Genomic DNA, 16476 nt, shown 5'->3' with positions numbered 1-16476 from the left:
GAATATTCCCCCTATATGTCGAACCGGGTGGTTCCTCCAAATTGGCCGGACCACGCGGAACGCGTCTCTCTCGCGTCGTCCCCCACTCACCAACGAGGAAGGCGTCCCGTGCGGCGCCCTGCTCCCTCTCCCTCTCCCTCGATGGGCATGGCGGCGGCCATACACCTCCCCCTCCTCTACGGCACCCCCTCGCCGCGGTTGGATATGCAGCCTCGCCGGCATCTCCTTCCCCTCGTCGAAGATGCAGCTTCACCGCGTCTCCTGCCCCTCGACCAAGGATCTGGGAAAGGACGGGGCGGCTCCCTCTCAGATCCGACCTCTCCCTCGGCTCGCCCTCTAGAATGACGGCTCCTCCCCCGTCTCTCTCTCGTCAAGCAGCAGCTGATTGCTCCCTCCTCCCGTTCCTCTCACCCAGCAGCAACGATGGCAGGTTAGATGCAGCCGATTTGTTGGGAAGCAGAGTAGATAAGCGGCGGTCGGCTCGGCTCGTCTCCTTCCCGGCAGCTAGCCGCCCGGTGGCATTAACACACCTGGGCGGTAGCAGCACCAACCAGGGAGCAGCCAGTTCGGCAAGCAGCAAGAGAATCATCAGCGGCGGCAAGAGCAAGCTTCTTCGATTGGCTCTTTCTAACTTGGCATTCTCCGTCCAATAATCAGTAGTACCCAACTTGATTAGTGCTAGCTTTGTGTGCTCTGTGTTGAGACTGGTAGTAACAATTTTTGTTGTCATTAATACTTTGTGATCTAGATTTTGTGCTTCATCAACATTTGTTATTTATTTTCTGAAAAGTTGTTGTGACTACCATTTTTTATATATAAACAATCAAATATCAGGTTATATATTTCAGTGATAAATCATTGTGAAATTCAAATGTTGTTCAAAACTATTTATGCTTGCGAGTGGAGTTATAAATTATTGTGAGCGGAACCAAATTCATTCGATTCAATCTCTCCGACCAAACACCGAAATGTAACCATTCCATTCCATCTATTGTGCTCAAGCAAACACAGAGACGGAACCGACCCATTCTAGTGGAATGGAACCATGACATTCCATTCCACTTCGTTCTGCAACCAAACACACCCGTTGTTTCCTGGTATGATTCCGCCTTTTTTTCCTCCTACATATGTGCTCGTGGGAGGAGGTGGGGTTTGGCAGAGTAATCGTCCGCCGAGGGAATCATTAAGAGCATCTCCAACAGCCGCCCAACGCGCGGCGCGCTAAAAATGTGTTTGCAGCTCGCCCGATCGCTTGTTTTGGTGCGGCGGAGAGCGCTGGCTACAACGACCACTGTAAATTTTAGCGCATGTACGTAGCTCCAGCAGGTGCGCTAAAATGCAGTGCGCGCGCTTTTGCACAAACAATGTATGTGCTTCAAACACAAGTAAAAAGATTAAACACAAACAAAATAAATCAACAAAAATAGTTCAATTTCTTTATTACAACTCAAACAAATAGCTTATCTTTCAATACAACAAATAGTTCAACAATACAACATGAAACACAGAAATCATGATGCTCTTTGTCGGCCATTCCATGCCCACCACTCCTTAATGAATTCCTTCTGAAGATTATCATGCGTTTCGGCACATCGAATGGCATGATAGGAGGCAACAAAATGGGCCATCCTCTCAGCCCTCCGCCGCACTCGCACGGGATGTTCCAAGAGCTCATAGTGAGAGTAGTCTAAATCTTGGACACGCTCATTCTCGATGATAGAGTAGTCTAAATCTTAGCCACGCTCATTCTCGATGATCATGTTGTGCATGATCCCACAAGCGTGCATGATGTACCAACGCATCTTTTGATCCCAAAATCTAGTCGGTCCTCTCACAATAGCAAAATGGACTTGCAAAATCCCAAAAGCTCTCTCCACATCTTTTCTAGCCGCCGCCTGAGCATTGTGGAAATCAAGATTTTTCTTAGCTTCTGATTTTTTCAACAGCTTCACAAATGTTTGCCACTCTGGGTAGATGCCATCCGCAAGATAGTAGTCATAGTTATATGTACGACCATTTGCTACAAACTGCACCAGTGGCAGTTCACCATTTGCAATCTTATTCATCAGTGGTGACCGGTTGACAACATTGATGTCATTCAAAGATCCAGACATTCCAAAAAAGCATGCTAAATCCATGTCTCTTGATCGGCCACCGCTTCAAGGATTATAGTGGAACCCTTTTTTGGCCGTGGAATTGCCCATGCCGTGCCTTAGGACAATTCTTCCAACTCCAATGCATGCAATCTATTGAGCCAAGCATACCTGGGAAGCCGCGAGCTTTGTTCATCTCCAATAGCCTTGCGGTATCTTCAACACTAGGAGATCTCAAATACTCCTGGCCAAACACTTGCACAATTCCGACCGCGAAGCACTTGACACACATGATGGCTTGAGACTCACCCATGGCCAGGTGATCATCAACTAGATCAGCGGGGATACCGTATGCTAACATACGCAAAGCGGTTGTCACCTTCTCAAAGGTGCTATGCCCGAGCTCTTCAGCGGCATTCCTCCTTTGCTGAAAAAATCGGTCATGGCTCGCTAGTTTCTCTGCAATGCGCCTGAACAACTCGGTGTTCATCCTAAACCGGCACCGGAAGTACGACTCGGGGTACATGGGATTATCCGCAAAATAGTGCCTGATCAATCTGTTATGGGCATCAATCCTATCCCTCCAAATTTTCTGCCGACCCATAACCGAACCATAGTGCTTCGGTTTTTTATTGATGTGCATAGCTAGGATCATTGCAAGACCCTCCTCTTCCATATTAAATTCTTCTTCAGAAGAATCATATGACGAACTCATCTACAATGTTCAATTTAAACTAGGCTATAAAAACTATAGATAACATGCACCAAATTCATGTAAAAAATATGAAGTTGACGCAATACATACATTGCGGGCGTTTTGTCGAACACCTTGCGGGCGCCGAGCGGCAGTGGGCAGCCGGGCGCTGTTCGTCGGAGGACTGCCATGCGCGAGGGGCGGCGGTGACTAGAGGAAGATGGAGGAAGCAGCGGCGGTGCGGGGTAGGTCGGGGAAGTGCCGGAATGGTCGCCGGAAGAAATGGGATGGCGCGGGCGGCGGCGGCGCGGGCGGCTGAATGGGGTAGGTGGAGTTGCGAGCGGGCGCTCGAGTGTCCAGCGCGCGGGAGCGGGCGCAACAAATAAACAACACGCAATAGCGTTTCGGCCCGTGCGCACGGTTTTTGCACCCCCGCTGGAGCGCCCGGAGCGGTAGCGCGTGCACAAAAAACACTAATTTTTCAGCACGGCGCTTATATAGCGCGTCTGTTGGAGATGTTCTAAACGCACTCTTGGCTTACGGTAAGTGTAATATGGACGGCGAGATGAAATTAAGTATCTCTAATCACGAGGCTGTAATTGATCGGGGTTGTTATGTGTAGATTAGACCTAGTGCATTTTGCCATGAATATGTTTGCTTGTTTAACAACATTCCCTCCATTCCAAAATATAGTGCGCCCGCACTTCCTGAGGTTCAACTTTGATCATAAATTTAATCAACAAGACCGACTGCGGCGGAAGAAAAAAATTATATAATTGAAAACTTCTTTTGAATACGAATTCACTGATATACTTTTTGCTTCCGCCGCAGTCGATATCGTTGGTTAGATTTATGATCAAAGTTGAAGCACAGAAATGAAAAAACACTATATTTTGAAACGAAGTTTGCTACAGCTACATGCAGTTTCTATGGAGATGAGTTGGAGACCTAGGATTCATCACGATTTGGGCCCCATGGCTAATTTTATGGTGAGAACCAATGAGATTAGGCCATGCAATCATGTAACTTGCCTCCGTAGTGGGATTCTCGTAAGTCTAGCATTTTTGGAGAATGAAGGGAGTAGTAGAGATGAGCGTTGCACTGAAATCAGTTTCACTATAAAACAAAGATTTTTACATATGTGCCCTTGGTTCCTTAGCTGTACTTATTCATCCCCACGCTCTTAAATTTTGCTCACTTCCCCCACTCCCTTGGCTAAAACTCCACATATGGGCAAACTGAACGTTGTTGGTCAATGGCTTGACCGTTAACTCTGAATAGTGGGGCCGCATAGGCGTGCATGTAACTAACTGCGGTCGTGGGGCAGCACGTGTGCATGGAACATGCCAGAAGCGTCTCATCGTATAAGAGGGGGAACCACCCAGTCCCTACCATTTTCCCCCAAATCCCCTCCCTGCCGCATCGTCTCCCTCTCCCCTACCATGTCGTCTCGCTCTCCTCCACCGCACTGCCTCGCTCTCCCCCACCGCATCCTCTTCCTCACCTTCATCGCCTCCCTCATACCGATGGCGGACGCTCGTGGCGACGCTAGTGCAGCGGTCGGAGATTTACAGGGCGCGGTGACCACGACAGATGCAGTGCAGGACGTTGGCGGTGTCCATGGTGGTGCGGGGTAACTCACAACCACCGTCGCGGCTGTGGATGTGGAGAAGGAGGTGGCGGGCTCCGCCTCGGCGCTGCCGGAGCTGAAGGTGACGGCGTCGAGCGGTGCAGTCCATCCAGATGTGCAGCCTGCGAGGAGAAGGTGGTACATGAGGTACTTCCATTTGCTTGTACCCTAGTTGCAATATTTAGATGGGTTGTAGAGTTAGTTTCATTGATTGGATTGTGATTGGTAGGGTAGTACAGATGGTTAGAGTAGTTTGAGGGATAGGGTTTTCTGTATGGGGGTGGGGGTTTTTTGTATGGGAGTTTTTCGGATTATATTCGTTGCAAAAATGCTAGACAGATCTTAATGAAAGATAGAGATCTCTGTGCCTAAATGCTACACGTGATTATTAGATTTGTTTTTGAATGCTACACAGATTGGGGTTTTGAATGCTACAGACATGTATGCTTAGATTTGCTTTTGAATGCTACACAGATTGGCGTTTTGAATGTCATCTGCCCAAATGGAATGCATTAATTTTGATGTACCTACCAATTGATTAAGAACTTACTTGATTCATCAGTATATAAATTTGTCCATAATATGTAGTTATGTTAGCTTTGTTGTTCAATGTGTGTGCATGGCAATGGAAAATGCAAACAGGATCATAGTATGGATAATATGATCAATGTGTCATGTGTGCATATCTAAATTATCAGTTGGCTTCTGTATTTACTAGTAATGGATGTAATTATATATTTAGGAGGATGATTCAGTGGGGAATAAGAGGAAGCTGGGCCTTACTGGGTTCGACCCGTATGATCTAGAGTATAGTGACGACAAAGAATATGAGGTAAGCCTACTTGAAATTTAGATTGTTCATTTAGTTCCTTTGACATGGTGCATATGAATCTATAATGTATTAATGTAATTCATTCATGTGTGCAATAAGATTCTGGAGAAGATGTGTACAACGGCAACGTCGTGTCCTTCACAGCGAAAGAGGTGGAGAAGATCAAGGCCAAGTGAGTTGCTTCCTTCTACAACCGCAAGATCAAGAAGTGGCACTGCCCCTACTGCACCACCAAGCCATAGCCAAAGGATGGCCGCTTCGATCACCTTGTGTCTCATGCAGAGGATGTAGCGATTCGCGCGGAGGACTACAAGATCAGGGGGCAGCATGCTGCCCTCGCAAAGGCCCTGACTCCGGTGTGATGTGATGATGTGATGATGTTTTATATTTTACTTTTGGTAAACTGAATTCGACTGTTTGGTAAACTTTGTGTCGTGGTATCTAAACTTTGTGTGTGATCTATAGTATTAATGTATTATGCTATCTATATTTATCTGTCCTTAAATTTGCCTGTGGTGTATGGTATGTTATGTTTAGATGTTGTGAGCTATAAGTTTAGGTGCTGCAATGATCACTCATGCTGCTTCAGTGTTGTTTCACTGATCAGACATGCTGCAAAGAATAGGCAAAAAAAGCAAATAGCCCATCATTTGATCAAATATTCCAATAACAGAGCAAAAAACAACATTTGAATGAAGATAGTCCATCATTTGATCAAGTATTTCAATAACAGATCAAATATTCCAATAAAAGATCAAATATTCTAATTTGAATTTGAGGCAAAATTTGAATTTGGACCAACACTTGAAGTCCATTGCCATGTGGTGTGATGTTGCAAAGTTTGCTGAATTATTATAAACATTAGGTGACCAATCTAATCTCTTTTGCATGGTAAAACTTATAATCATGAGAAATATGCTCCAAATGAACTCCATTTGTAATCAAGTTTTTTGGGACCTACTCCAAATGAGCCAGATATTTTTCTATTAACACCTATTCAATCTATATAGTGTAGATTCGAAGTCTCACTATTTATTGAATTAAGATTCATATTTTTACATTTTGTTTTTGAAAAAAATATGCTTGAATAGGAAACCATTAAAAACACGTTTAAAATATGAAAAATGGAAAACTAAGTTCAAATCCTTCTTATTCACTTTGAAATCAAGCTTGGGTGAATTTTTTAATTTCTTTAATTCTAATCTATAAGGTTGCTAGCCAATTTGGCTCCTCGGTGATCCCCCGATTTGCTGCCTTCCTAGCCATTAGATCGTCCTCGTTTTGTGGCTGAGCCGTCAGATCTTCACCTTCTGGTAAATCTTGTTTTTACCCTGCAGTTGTTTTTCCCGCACAATGACGGGTGGGCTCGTCTCGCCCTCGTATTGGCTGGGTCAGCCGCGCTCGTGTGCGAGAGGGATTCGCCAGACAGCCCCGCGCGCGCCGCACTGCGTCCCACGGCCCCACCACACAAACCCTAGCTTCCCACGCCCCGCAGCGCCGCACTCCCTCCTCCTCCGTCCTTCTTCGTCAGCCGCCGCCGCCGCTGTTCCGCCTCGCTCCTCTCTGTCCAACGACCACGCCACCACGAGGAAGCCGCTGCGCAAGTGGTCAAGGGACGGCCGCCATCACGAGCCAGGGGACGCCCGTTGGCGAGCCTCTGGGCAGGAAGCCAACGGGGAGGATGCAACAAGCCGCCAGGGTCTTCTCGCTAGAAGGTGGAGGAGTAGAGGATCCAAATCCGAGGCGTGCAACGCGGCGGTGAGCGTCTCCGGCAGCGGCGGTGACCTGCGGGCAAAGGGGGACGGCTGGGGTGCTCGATTCGATCCAGCGCCATGAGCCTGTACTTGCTGGAGAGAGAGCAGATGAGGGAAAGATAGAACGAGAGGAGGGAGAAATACAGAGGAAAGAGGAGAGGGAGCTGCAATGGTAGATGGGAGATGAACACGGTCTGGGGCCGGCCATTCGCATCTCTCCTCCTCTCCTGCTCTTGACCACCATCGTGCCCTTCCCCCCTTCGCTTCTAGGAGTAGCTATTTTCCTCGCTCGTCCTGCTGTTTGGCTTGAGTGTTTCTCCTTCCCAAATCTGGTAAATCGTTTTTTCTTTTGCTTCTCTGAACATTGAGTGTTTCTTGCTTGCATCTTCATCATTGCCTGCCGTGGTCGTGTACTGACGGATTCATTTCTATATTTCACAGGTTGTATGATCTGGCCCATTATTGCGTCTCCATTCTGTTCGTTGCTTCGTCTCCGTGTTGCTCGTCAAGGTTTGTTGCTCTCGCCTGTGTCTAACTTCCTGTCGTGCTTCCTGTATGTGCTAGCATGTTCGCGAGCCTACTAATCGTTCAAATATATTCTGGATACGACCGGTTGTCATGTGATGTTCGGTCTCATGTGCCTTATATTTTGTGCTTGCCTGTGGGCCGGATGTGAGCAAGTATTTCTTGTTGGGAGAATTGATTTTTAACCCCCCCTGGGCGCTCCACTTTGATCTTGTACCCCCATGTTCGTGCGACTCGCTCTGAGCCCCCCCTGGGCCGTCCAGTGGTTGCTAATAACCCCCTTTTGCCTGTTTAACACATTTGTTAGTATCTAATCATCAAATAGAAATAAGAATGGACAGAAGTACCCTTCAGTTTAAAAAGATCTCTTTACCTAGTCTGAACGTCCCAGCCACAATTTTTTTCTCAAATGACAGGATTTGCTTCAACTGTGCTATGTTTCTCACAGAAAAAAAAGAAGTTCAATTTTGCTGTATATGTAGCCTTTCAAACGAACAGAATACAAATAATATAGTCTCACAATGATTCCATGATAGCATATATAATAAGTTCAGCAAGGTTCTACAGAACTGCATGACAACAAATAAAGGTGAGTCTCCACCTCACTTACACAGCAGAATTAAAGTGAGTCTCTACCTCACACACATAGCAGAATAATAGTGAGTCTCTGCCTCACTTACACAGGACCAAAAGGAGAGTTTGCACCTCACATACAGAACAATAAAGTGAGTCTGCACCTCACACATAGCAATAACACAAGTTCATCACAGATCGCTTAATTTCTTCCTCTTTGGAGTCATTTTCTTCTTCTTTCCTTTTGCTGGAGACTTTGGTGGTGGAGTAGCAGCTTCAGATGTTGCTTGGCTCCTTGTGACAGCTCCAGGACTAGCTTGAGATGCCGCTTGGCTTCTTGTCACAGCTCCAGGACTGCTACAAGTGGCGACATTCTTGCTCTTGGTTGGTGTAGATGGAATCACATTGCTAACTGAGACATCAAACCATGGAGATGGATTCTTTTTCCCCATACTTTTCCTACAAAAAGAAGCAATTAGAGATATTTTCATGTTAAAGAATCATGGTGTTATAGGTAGAAAACAGCAACAAGTATTAGTTTGTACCGTTTCTTTGTTCCATTTTGAGGACAGCCGGCTTCTCTATGTCCTACGTCCCCGCATTTGTTGCATTTGTTCAATGATCCCTTCCTTGATCCACCTTCCCACCAACTCTTCATCCTCTGTTTTCTTGTTCTTCCAGCACCTTTTTTCTTGCCTTTTGGAATTGGTGGACGCAACACAAAGCCTGTATCAACATGTGGCCACTGATTCTTGTCCGTAAGGGGCTCAATTACACCTTCATATGCTGCCCTGAATCTGCTAACTGAGTAGTACTCGTGCACATAATCCTCCATGTTCACAAAGTTGCGAGCTTGCAAAACATTTATGAAGGCTAGTGCATGGTCACAAGGCTTGCCTGTGTGCTGCCATTGCAGACATGTACACTCATGTGTGAGTGTTTTGACGACATGTCTTTCATCCCCTTTGTTATCATTTTTCACTTCTCCACTCCAATCAGCTGATGCTTTAGCCTTGAGATGTCCTAGTCCTCGAGTCTTTGCATTTAATTGGTGTATGACAAATGGCAGTATTTTCCCTACCAATTTCTCTCCAATCATTCTCCTCTTTCTAAATAGGTCCATAATCATCTCTCTAATCTTATCAGCTAGCTGAACAATCGGCAAGTCCTTGATTTCTCGCACCCAAGAATTAAAGCACTCAGCAAGATTGTTATTTATGTAGTCACACTTGATGTCAGGATTGAACATGCACCTCATCCATAACAGATTATGGTAATCCCTAAGGTAAGGATACGCTTTCTCAGATGCCTCAAACACCTTTGTCATGTGATGTTGATATTCTTCCGCCCTATATGCCCTAGCAGCAGGCCACAACCGTCCAAACACATCACCATGAAAATATTTCTGAAAATTATGCCACATATGCCTAAAGCACTCACGCTGCTCAGCTTGAGGGAAAACCTTTTTAACAGCATTTTCAAGACCCTTGCAAGCATCCGTACAAACAGCCAGTACTGGAGGGTCCCCTATTGCCTTCTTCACTTGATTCATGAACCAAGCCCAATTTTCTCCATTTTCAGACTCAATAAAGCCATACGCCACCGGGAACATCCAATTGTGACCGTCCAAAGCAGTGACTACAGCTAGCTGACCTTTCCACTTGCCATTTAAGTGAGTTGAGTCTATGCTGATATATGGCCTACATCCATTCAGAAACCCATCTATGCATGGCTTGAAAGCAATAAATAGCTTGCTGAAATGTACTTCACCTTCACTTGTGGTTGTATCAATCTCTACAATACTCCCTGGAGACCTCAATTCTATCTCGGCCTTGTAGTTGTACAACATCCTGAAACTTTCTTCCCAACTCCCATACAAGCTGGTTGCTGCCTTTTGTTTGCCTTTCCACACTGTGTTATAGTCAAGTGTGACATGATGCTCTTCCTGTAACTCTTTAAGTATCTTCACAGCACCAATGGTTGGATCTTTCTTAAGCATAGTTGCTGCCTTGTCAGCCACCCAAGATTGACTTGTCATTCTAGTCACTTTTCCACTCGTTGAACTACAAATATGTTCTGTTTGATGCTTCACAACCTACAACAAAGAATGATTCAAATCGAAAGATCATTACAATGACAAGCAAAGAAACAAAGTAATATTCGAACTTTCCAAAGAAACAAAAATTATTACCATCACACAATTTTTGTCTCTCTGCCAACTAGCAGTTAAGGACCATTTGCAAGGTTGGCCTATCATGGATTGACCTTTACAAAAAGCCCGAAACCTTGCCGGCTCATTTTTTTTAGTGCCATATTCGAACTCTCCATTGATAGCGAACTGTTTTATAGCCTTTCTAAACGCAGCCATATCAGGATAAGGGGTCCCTATATCCATCTTTGGTTTTCGTTCATCCCACGCAATAAGTGGCTCCTCTGGAGCATTATCATCAACAGCAATAGCTGCCCCTTTGACATCATCCAAGTCATAATCAGGAGTAGGAGTGACAACAGGACCAAGGTTAGTTTTTCCCTCGCCCTCCTCTGTTTTCAAACCCAACAGAGCAAACATGGCTTTCTCGTCCGCCGGCTTTTCATCCGGAATCCCCTTTTCATCCCCATCATTTTCAGGTTCGATCACAAGACTTGACCAATCGACAATGGTACCAACGGTTTCTACTTCATTGCACGAGACCATCCCCGTGGTTAGGTTTGTCACACTGGATTGATTAGAATCATGCACAGACATTGCATCGATCCTATTCAATATAGACAAAAAAATCAGAAATTTCACACAAAAAGTCATGCATACATCAAACCAAAACAAGGGAATATGATGTTACCTTTTCAGATCCATCACACCCCTTTGCCGATCCAACCCCTCTCACTCAAATCCCCATCTCCCTCAGTACCTAGGGTTTCTAAGATTTAGACGTCCGTACAAGGGGAACTACACCAACTCCATGGAAAAGGGAAGGGGGAAGCTTGCCTTACCTTGGGGCAGCAATGGAGGGCGGCGGAGCAGCAAGGGCGACGGCGGAGCAGCAGGGCGACGGCGGAGCAGCAGGGGCGGCGGCGGGGCGAGAGCGAATAGGCGGCTGGGTGGAGAGCTGGAACGAGCGAGCGAACTGGTGGCCCTGTCTCGCGTGAGGGTTTTTTTATCTAGCGTGTTGGGGGTATTGAGGGCAGTTTCGTCAAATAGAAATATTACCAGACCAGTTTTTCTTTCATTAGTAGCAAACTGAACGCATAACAACAAGAAGGGGGCAATCAGCAAAGAACGAGTCGGAACAGGGGGGCTCAGAGCGAGTCGCACGAACATGGGGGTACAAGATCAAAGTGGAGCGTGCAGGGGGGGTTAAAATCAATTCTCCCTTTCTTGTTGGTCTGTAGGATTACTTGAGAAAATGCAGCATGGCCATTCAATGTTTCCCGAATTAATTTTTTGGTAGGTTTCCAGGGAAATAGAAGTTAATTCAGTAAGGCTATAATTCTCTTATGATCATGGGTCAATGCCGAGGAAGACGGGGAAGTCAGAAATGGTCACTTCCTTGGGCACCGTCTGTTGTTCCTTCTTCCTGATCTGAAGCACTAGGAAGAATACAATGCTAAATTGCTCTGAAATACATTGCTGAAGCTAGGTCAGCCAAGTGTTCTTCTGGGTCTACCTTTGTGTAATGTATAACTGAAGTATGATCATTTTCTTGCATACACTAAGCATACTAGGAAGAATACAATGCCAAAATATCTGTTAAAATTTTGTGTGTCAGACCTTAAGAGTAGATTGCCTTTTCTGCACTTTCATGTTGCTTCATGCATTAATTATTTATTAACATGTTTACGGTTCTCTGTTAATGTATGGTTGTTTACTTTTTCGTGCCGACTTGCTGATTTGTGCAATGAAATATAGAAAAGGATCTCGTTTTGGACACCACAGCCTCGCTCATGGCATGCTTAAGGGTGACCTTTGGGATGTATACGGTGATTGTTCCATGGGAGTGTGTGCTGAGCTTTGTGCTGACAATCATGCCCCGACGAGGGAAGACCAGGTAGCTTGCCACAAACTGCAATAGCTACCTTATGATGTAATTATAGTTCTTATATTTGTCTGGCATGAAAAGGGCATGTATTGTCTTTTTTATTATGTAGAGAGATTCAGTGGTGGTGAATATTAATATCAAATAGAGAAGGGCACATACAATCGGTCTTTCCAGTGTGAACTGATCACTAGCATTATCACCATTTTCATGCAGGTTCATTGTTTTATATCTTGTTTCTCCATCTCATACATCATCATGTATGCTTTGAAACAATGGCACCATGTTGCTTTTCTTGTTGGTGCAGTGCCTCCTCTGCCATGATGATGGGCGCCATGTCCGACCTTACAAAACACCAAGTTCATGCCAAAAATGCTCTTTACGTCTAGATGACAAATCCATTATTCCCTACACTGTCATGCTGGATACTCTTTTCTTCAGGGAGAAGTTTAGGTTGGTATTTTGATGCACTGTCCACTGTAATTATCACCAGATTGATTTTCTACCTTTACTGCGGTAGGTGGTCTGGTAGGTTGCGTGGCAGTGGCTAGCGCGTGGACGAGGAGAGCAAGGGGACGATGGCTCATCCAAGAGCCAGTGACGAGGAGTGACGAGGAGGAGCACACAGGGAAGTTGGCTCCATCCCTGCCTCCTCTATTGCCATTGAAGGCTTGAAGCACTGAAAAGGGGAGAGCAAGGGTACACAATCCCCCGTTCCAGTCCAACCAGGTAATCCATGTTGAACATTTGAATTTTCCTGCTAAATGCTTATTGTTCAAGGAGCAATGATAGTATTCTGCAAGCTGCTTCTGAAGAATGATCATTAGCCTCATTTAGCTGGATGTTTTTTCTGGTGAACTAATGGTGGATAATTGAGCTCTCAGTAATGATTTGTACCGGATTATTTCAAGGGCAACCACTCAGCCAGGGTGACTTACTGGAATGATTATGTCGATGATAAGGAGCTAGGGTGATCTTGCATTGTACTCAAGAGTAGTAGTTCTAAACATGTTAGTAAAACAAAAGTAGGTATGTTTACCCTGGAATTTAACTCAACCTTATTCTTTATTATGTAGCCACCATGTGGACAAGCTGGCACCTCCTGGTTACATTTTGTTCACTTCATGTGGCATTATGTATGAAGCTCTTTGACATTGAGGATCTCTTTATTTGTTTTTTCCTAACCCTGTCGTGGGATTCTTAGTAGCCTTTCCTGTATATGAACAAATTGCAAGAGATGCATGCAATTCACGGCCTGTGAAAGGTTGTTCGTATGACACATCCATCTCACAGATCCACCTCCTCTATATCTACAGGTATCTGTCGCTTATTTCTATGGGTTCTTTGTAGTTCAAATGTAGTATCCTATATCATTTCTGTTTTTATTATTATGCAAAACTGTTTATTCAGTTACATGCGCCCTTTGCTAGAGAGTGCAAAAACTGAAAAATGTTGTGGAGCAAATTAGATGGGTGAACTAATATATAATTATGTAGTTGTTGTTGGCCGACGATGGTCCAAATGGTTATTCCTTACTAATATTCACTTGATATTTAACTTAACATTATATTTTAAGGTACCACTTCCTACATAATGGAGTGTCTGATCTCGCTACATCCAAAAAAGGAGCTTGCATGATGCGGTGGTTTTCTAACTGCTTTCCCCTTTGTTTTGATTGTGATGTGAAATGTGTCTATTGAGCATGAACTATAGATGGAGATTTTAACAGTATGGGCCAATCAACGGACACAACATTCACATAACTATAGGAGGAACAAAATAATGCATCTCTGTAGAGTATGGTCATAATCCTGATGTTGAAAATCCAACTGAGACAGCTATACATGTTCTTCCTTTTCTTGGTAGTAATATACTCCCCCGTACCTAAATATAAGTCTTTCTAGAGATTTCACAACGGAATACATACGGAGCAAAATGATTGAATCCACACTCTAAAGTACGTCTATATACATTCGTATGTAGTCCGCATTGAAATCTCTAAAAAGACTTATATTTAGAAATGGAGGGAGTAGAAGATGGCACGGACAGAGATTTATCTGTACCATCCAGACTTAGGTATGTCCAATTTTCAGAGTAGTCTAGGAAGTACACTGCCTAGAACAACATTCAGTGCACTTGCGTAATACTCCCTTCGTTTCTAAATATAAACCTTTTTAGATATTCCAACATGGACTACATACAAAGCAAAATGAATGAATCTACATTCTAAAATATGTCTAAATACATTTGTAAGTAGTCCGTATTGAAATCTCTAAAGTGGCTTATATTTAGGAACAGAGGGAGTATAATCATAAATCACAATCACATACTGTGCTCATTGTCCAATGTGTTGTAGGACCCAGTTAGGATATCATGTTTGTGGGGCAATCTGTTGCGGTTGCAATGTTTAGTTCCTAAGTTAACTATGATTGTGTTCTGCTTATAAATTAATGAAGTTTACACATGTTCAGTTGGCATTCATGCTTTATTTCTTTTAGCAGTTTACTGATCATTTTCAGACAATAAATATAAAAACTCTGCAACTCATGTTTCCTTCTGAAACATTATTTTGGATAAAGCAACAAGAGTGTGTTACTGCCTGTATGTTTATTGGCTGTACTTTTGATCTGCTTTTGTTACAAGACATTTCATCAATTCTTGTGTAGACATGCTTTTATTGGTTTGCTTCTAAATGCATCTTTATCTGCACTTGTAGGCTCTGCGGGATTTGATGATGTATGCGAATGTCTGAATAAGTCCTGAATTTCTTCCAACAAATAGACACACTAATTAGATTCAGAAACCTAAAGAGATTGAGTTCCTGATGCCGCGATGGGTGTGCAAACGAGCTAGTTTACATTTGTCCCCATTACTGCCACGGCGAAATAACACGTCGCACTACGGCTATTTAAGCCACACATCATCTTCTTCCTCCTCTCACATCCCTCATCTATCTCCCATCCTTTGCCATTTGCCCTTCTTGTTCTTTGACCCCTTCTCCTTCTTCACACCCCTAAGCCATGCAGTACACTGGACCAACCTACCGCTTCCCACCCACCGCGTCGGAGAGGCTCTATACTGCCGGCGTGTATGTTGAGCGTACACTACGTGTGTGGGCGATATCAAGGTGGAGGACCGCAAGGGGCTTCGCCGAGTTCTTCCTCACGTCCGGCTACCGCCACCTCCCACGTGGATCTCCAAGGATGTTCCGCGTCGAGGAGGTCATCCAAAACGGGGTGGTGGTTGCTATCTGTGCCCGCTTCACCAACCCCTTCGATGCCTTCTACCTTCTCGGGCGCGTGTTTTGGTGTGGTTGCAAGTTCATCGCTTTCATCACCCACAACATCCTCACAGAGTACAGCAACATCTTCCCCACCGCGTCGCACACGCACACTCTGCCGTACCACATTGACAACACGCCGAAGGAGCAGTGAAGGGCACCCGGAGGAGCGAGGTGGAGAAGCCGATGTCTAGGGTTTAGAACCCTCTATCTTTTTTTCTTTTTTTGAATCTATGTTATGTTATTAAGTTGTAATTGAACTATATGATCGTGCTCTGGGCTTGTTGGCCTATGTTATGTTATTAAGTTTTCTATCTATTCTATTATTAAGTTCTTGCTAGTTTGCACTTTTTTTTGAATTATTGATTGTTTTTTGAGAGAGCTCGCTTTGTTCGTAAGCACCTAGTGCATGCATAGCTACAAAAGCCACCACCTCGTCGAGGAAGCCACAAAGAATTAAGATATGTAGCTACCTAGTACATGCAACCAAAAATAATAATAAAATATTGTTCAATTTATTTGTCATAGAAACAGGGTGCAGATGCAAGTGGATCGAGGAGACAAGCATCGGCGCATGCAGGCAGCGACCGCCGTTGCTCCGTGGCGGCTGGCGTGCACGAAAGCGGCTCGGTCGGCACGCATCAGCGCATGCAGGCATGCTAGCTGCATGCATGCATAGCAGGCTAGCTGGATACGTCGTGCATGCATTGTAGGCTTCTATCATGGCGGCACATGCAGGCGTTTCATGCAACGGCCCAACAGTCCAACCAAACCACGACCCAACGGTCGAACAGTGCCATCGTCCAAGGCCGCCCGACTTGTCTGGTCCAACGGGCGACACAGTCCAGTGCAGTCCCACTTGTCAGAGTTAACGGTCAAAGCACTGACCCAACGACATCCATCGTTTGTGACCATTTCTGAGGGTTTCGAACAAGAGAGTGGGGAAAAGTGAGTAAATGTTAAGAGCGTGGGGATGGATGAGTATGGCTAAGGAACTAGGGGCACATATGTAAAAATCCCTAAAACAAACGCCCAGCTGCCACAAGCCGGCAACCCGTCAG

The 16476-nt window shown here is 44.9% G+C and overlaps 1 protein-coding gene and 1 long non-coding RNA gene across 9 annotated transcripts; one reads left to right on the top strand and one right to left on the bottom strand.

The window, feature by feature from the left end:
• The first annotated feature begins 6656 nt into the window (after positions 1-6656).
• On the top strand, positions 6657-15733 carry LOC123112114 (uncharacterized). Of its 8 annotated transcripts, none has more exons than XR_006455137.1 (7): positions 6657-7335; positions 7445-7513; positions 12009-12147; positions 12248-12588; positions 12656-13451; positions 13712-13777; positions 14852-15733. It is a non-coding gene; the product is annotated as an uncharacterized lncRNA (long non-coding RNA). The 8 variants fall into 8 exon arrangements; XR_006455134.1 differs by lacking the exons at positions 13712-13777; positions 14852-15733 and adding an exon at positions 11559-11739 and having other exon boundaries at positions 12248-12351; positions 12443-12588; positions 12656-13293; XR_006455136.1 differs by lacking the exon at positions 13712-13777.
• LOC123112113 (uncharacterized) lies at positions 8049-10226 on the bottom strand. Its single transcript, XM_044533036.1, has 2 exons — positions 8647-10226; positions 8049-8560 (listed from the first exon to the last, which is right to left on the bottom strand). The coding sequence occupies exons 1-2, from the start codon at positions 10137-10139 to the stop codon at positions 8293-8295; spliced, it is 1761 nt and encodes a 586-aa protein (XP_044388971.1). The 5' UTR covers positions 10140-10226; the 3' UTR covers positions 8049-8292.
• Positions 15734-16476: the final 743 nt, after the last annotated feature.

This window comes from Triticum aestivum, chromosome 5B, assembly GCF_018294505.1.
Source record: "Triticum aestivum cultivar Chinese Spring chromosome 5B, IWGSC CS RefSeq v2.1, whole genome shotgun sequence".
Lineage (NCBI taxonomy): Eukaryota > Viridiplantae > Streptophyta > Magnoliopsida > Poales > Poaceae > Triticum > Triticum aestivum.
The sequence above is the reverse complement of the archived record's forward strand: the minus strand, read 5'-3'. Positions and strand labels throughout refer to the sequence as shown.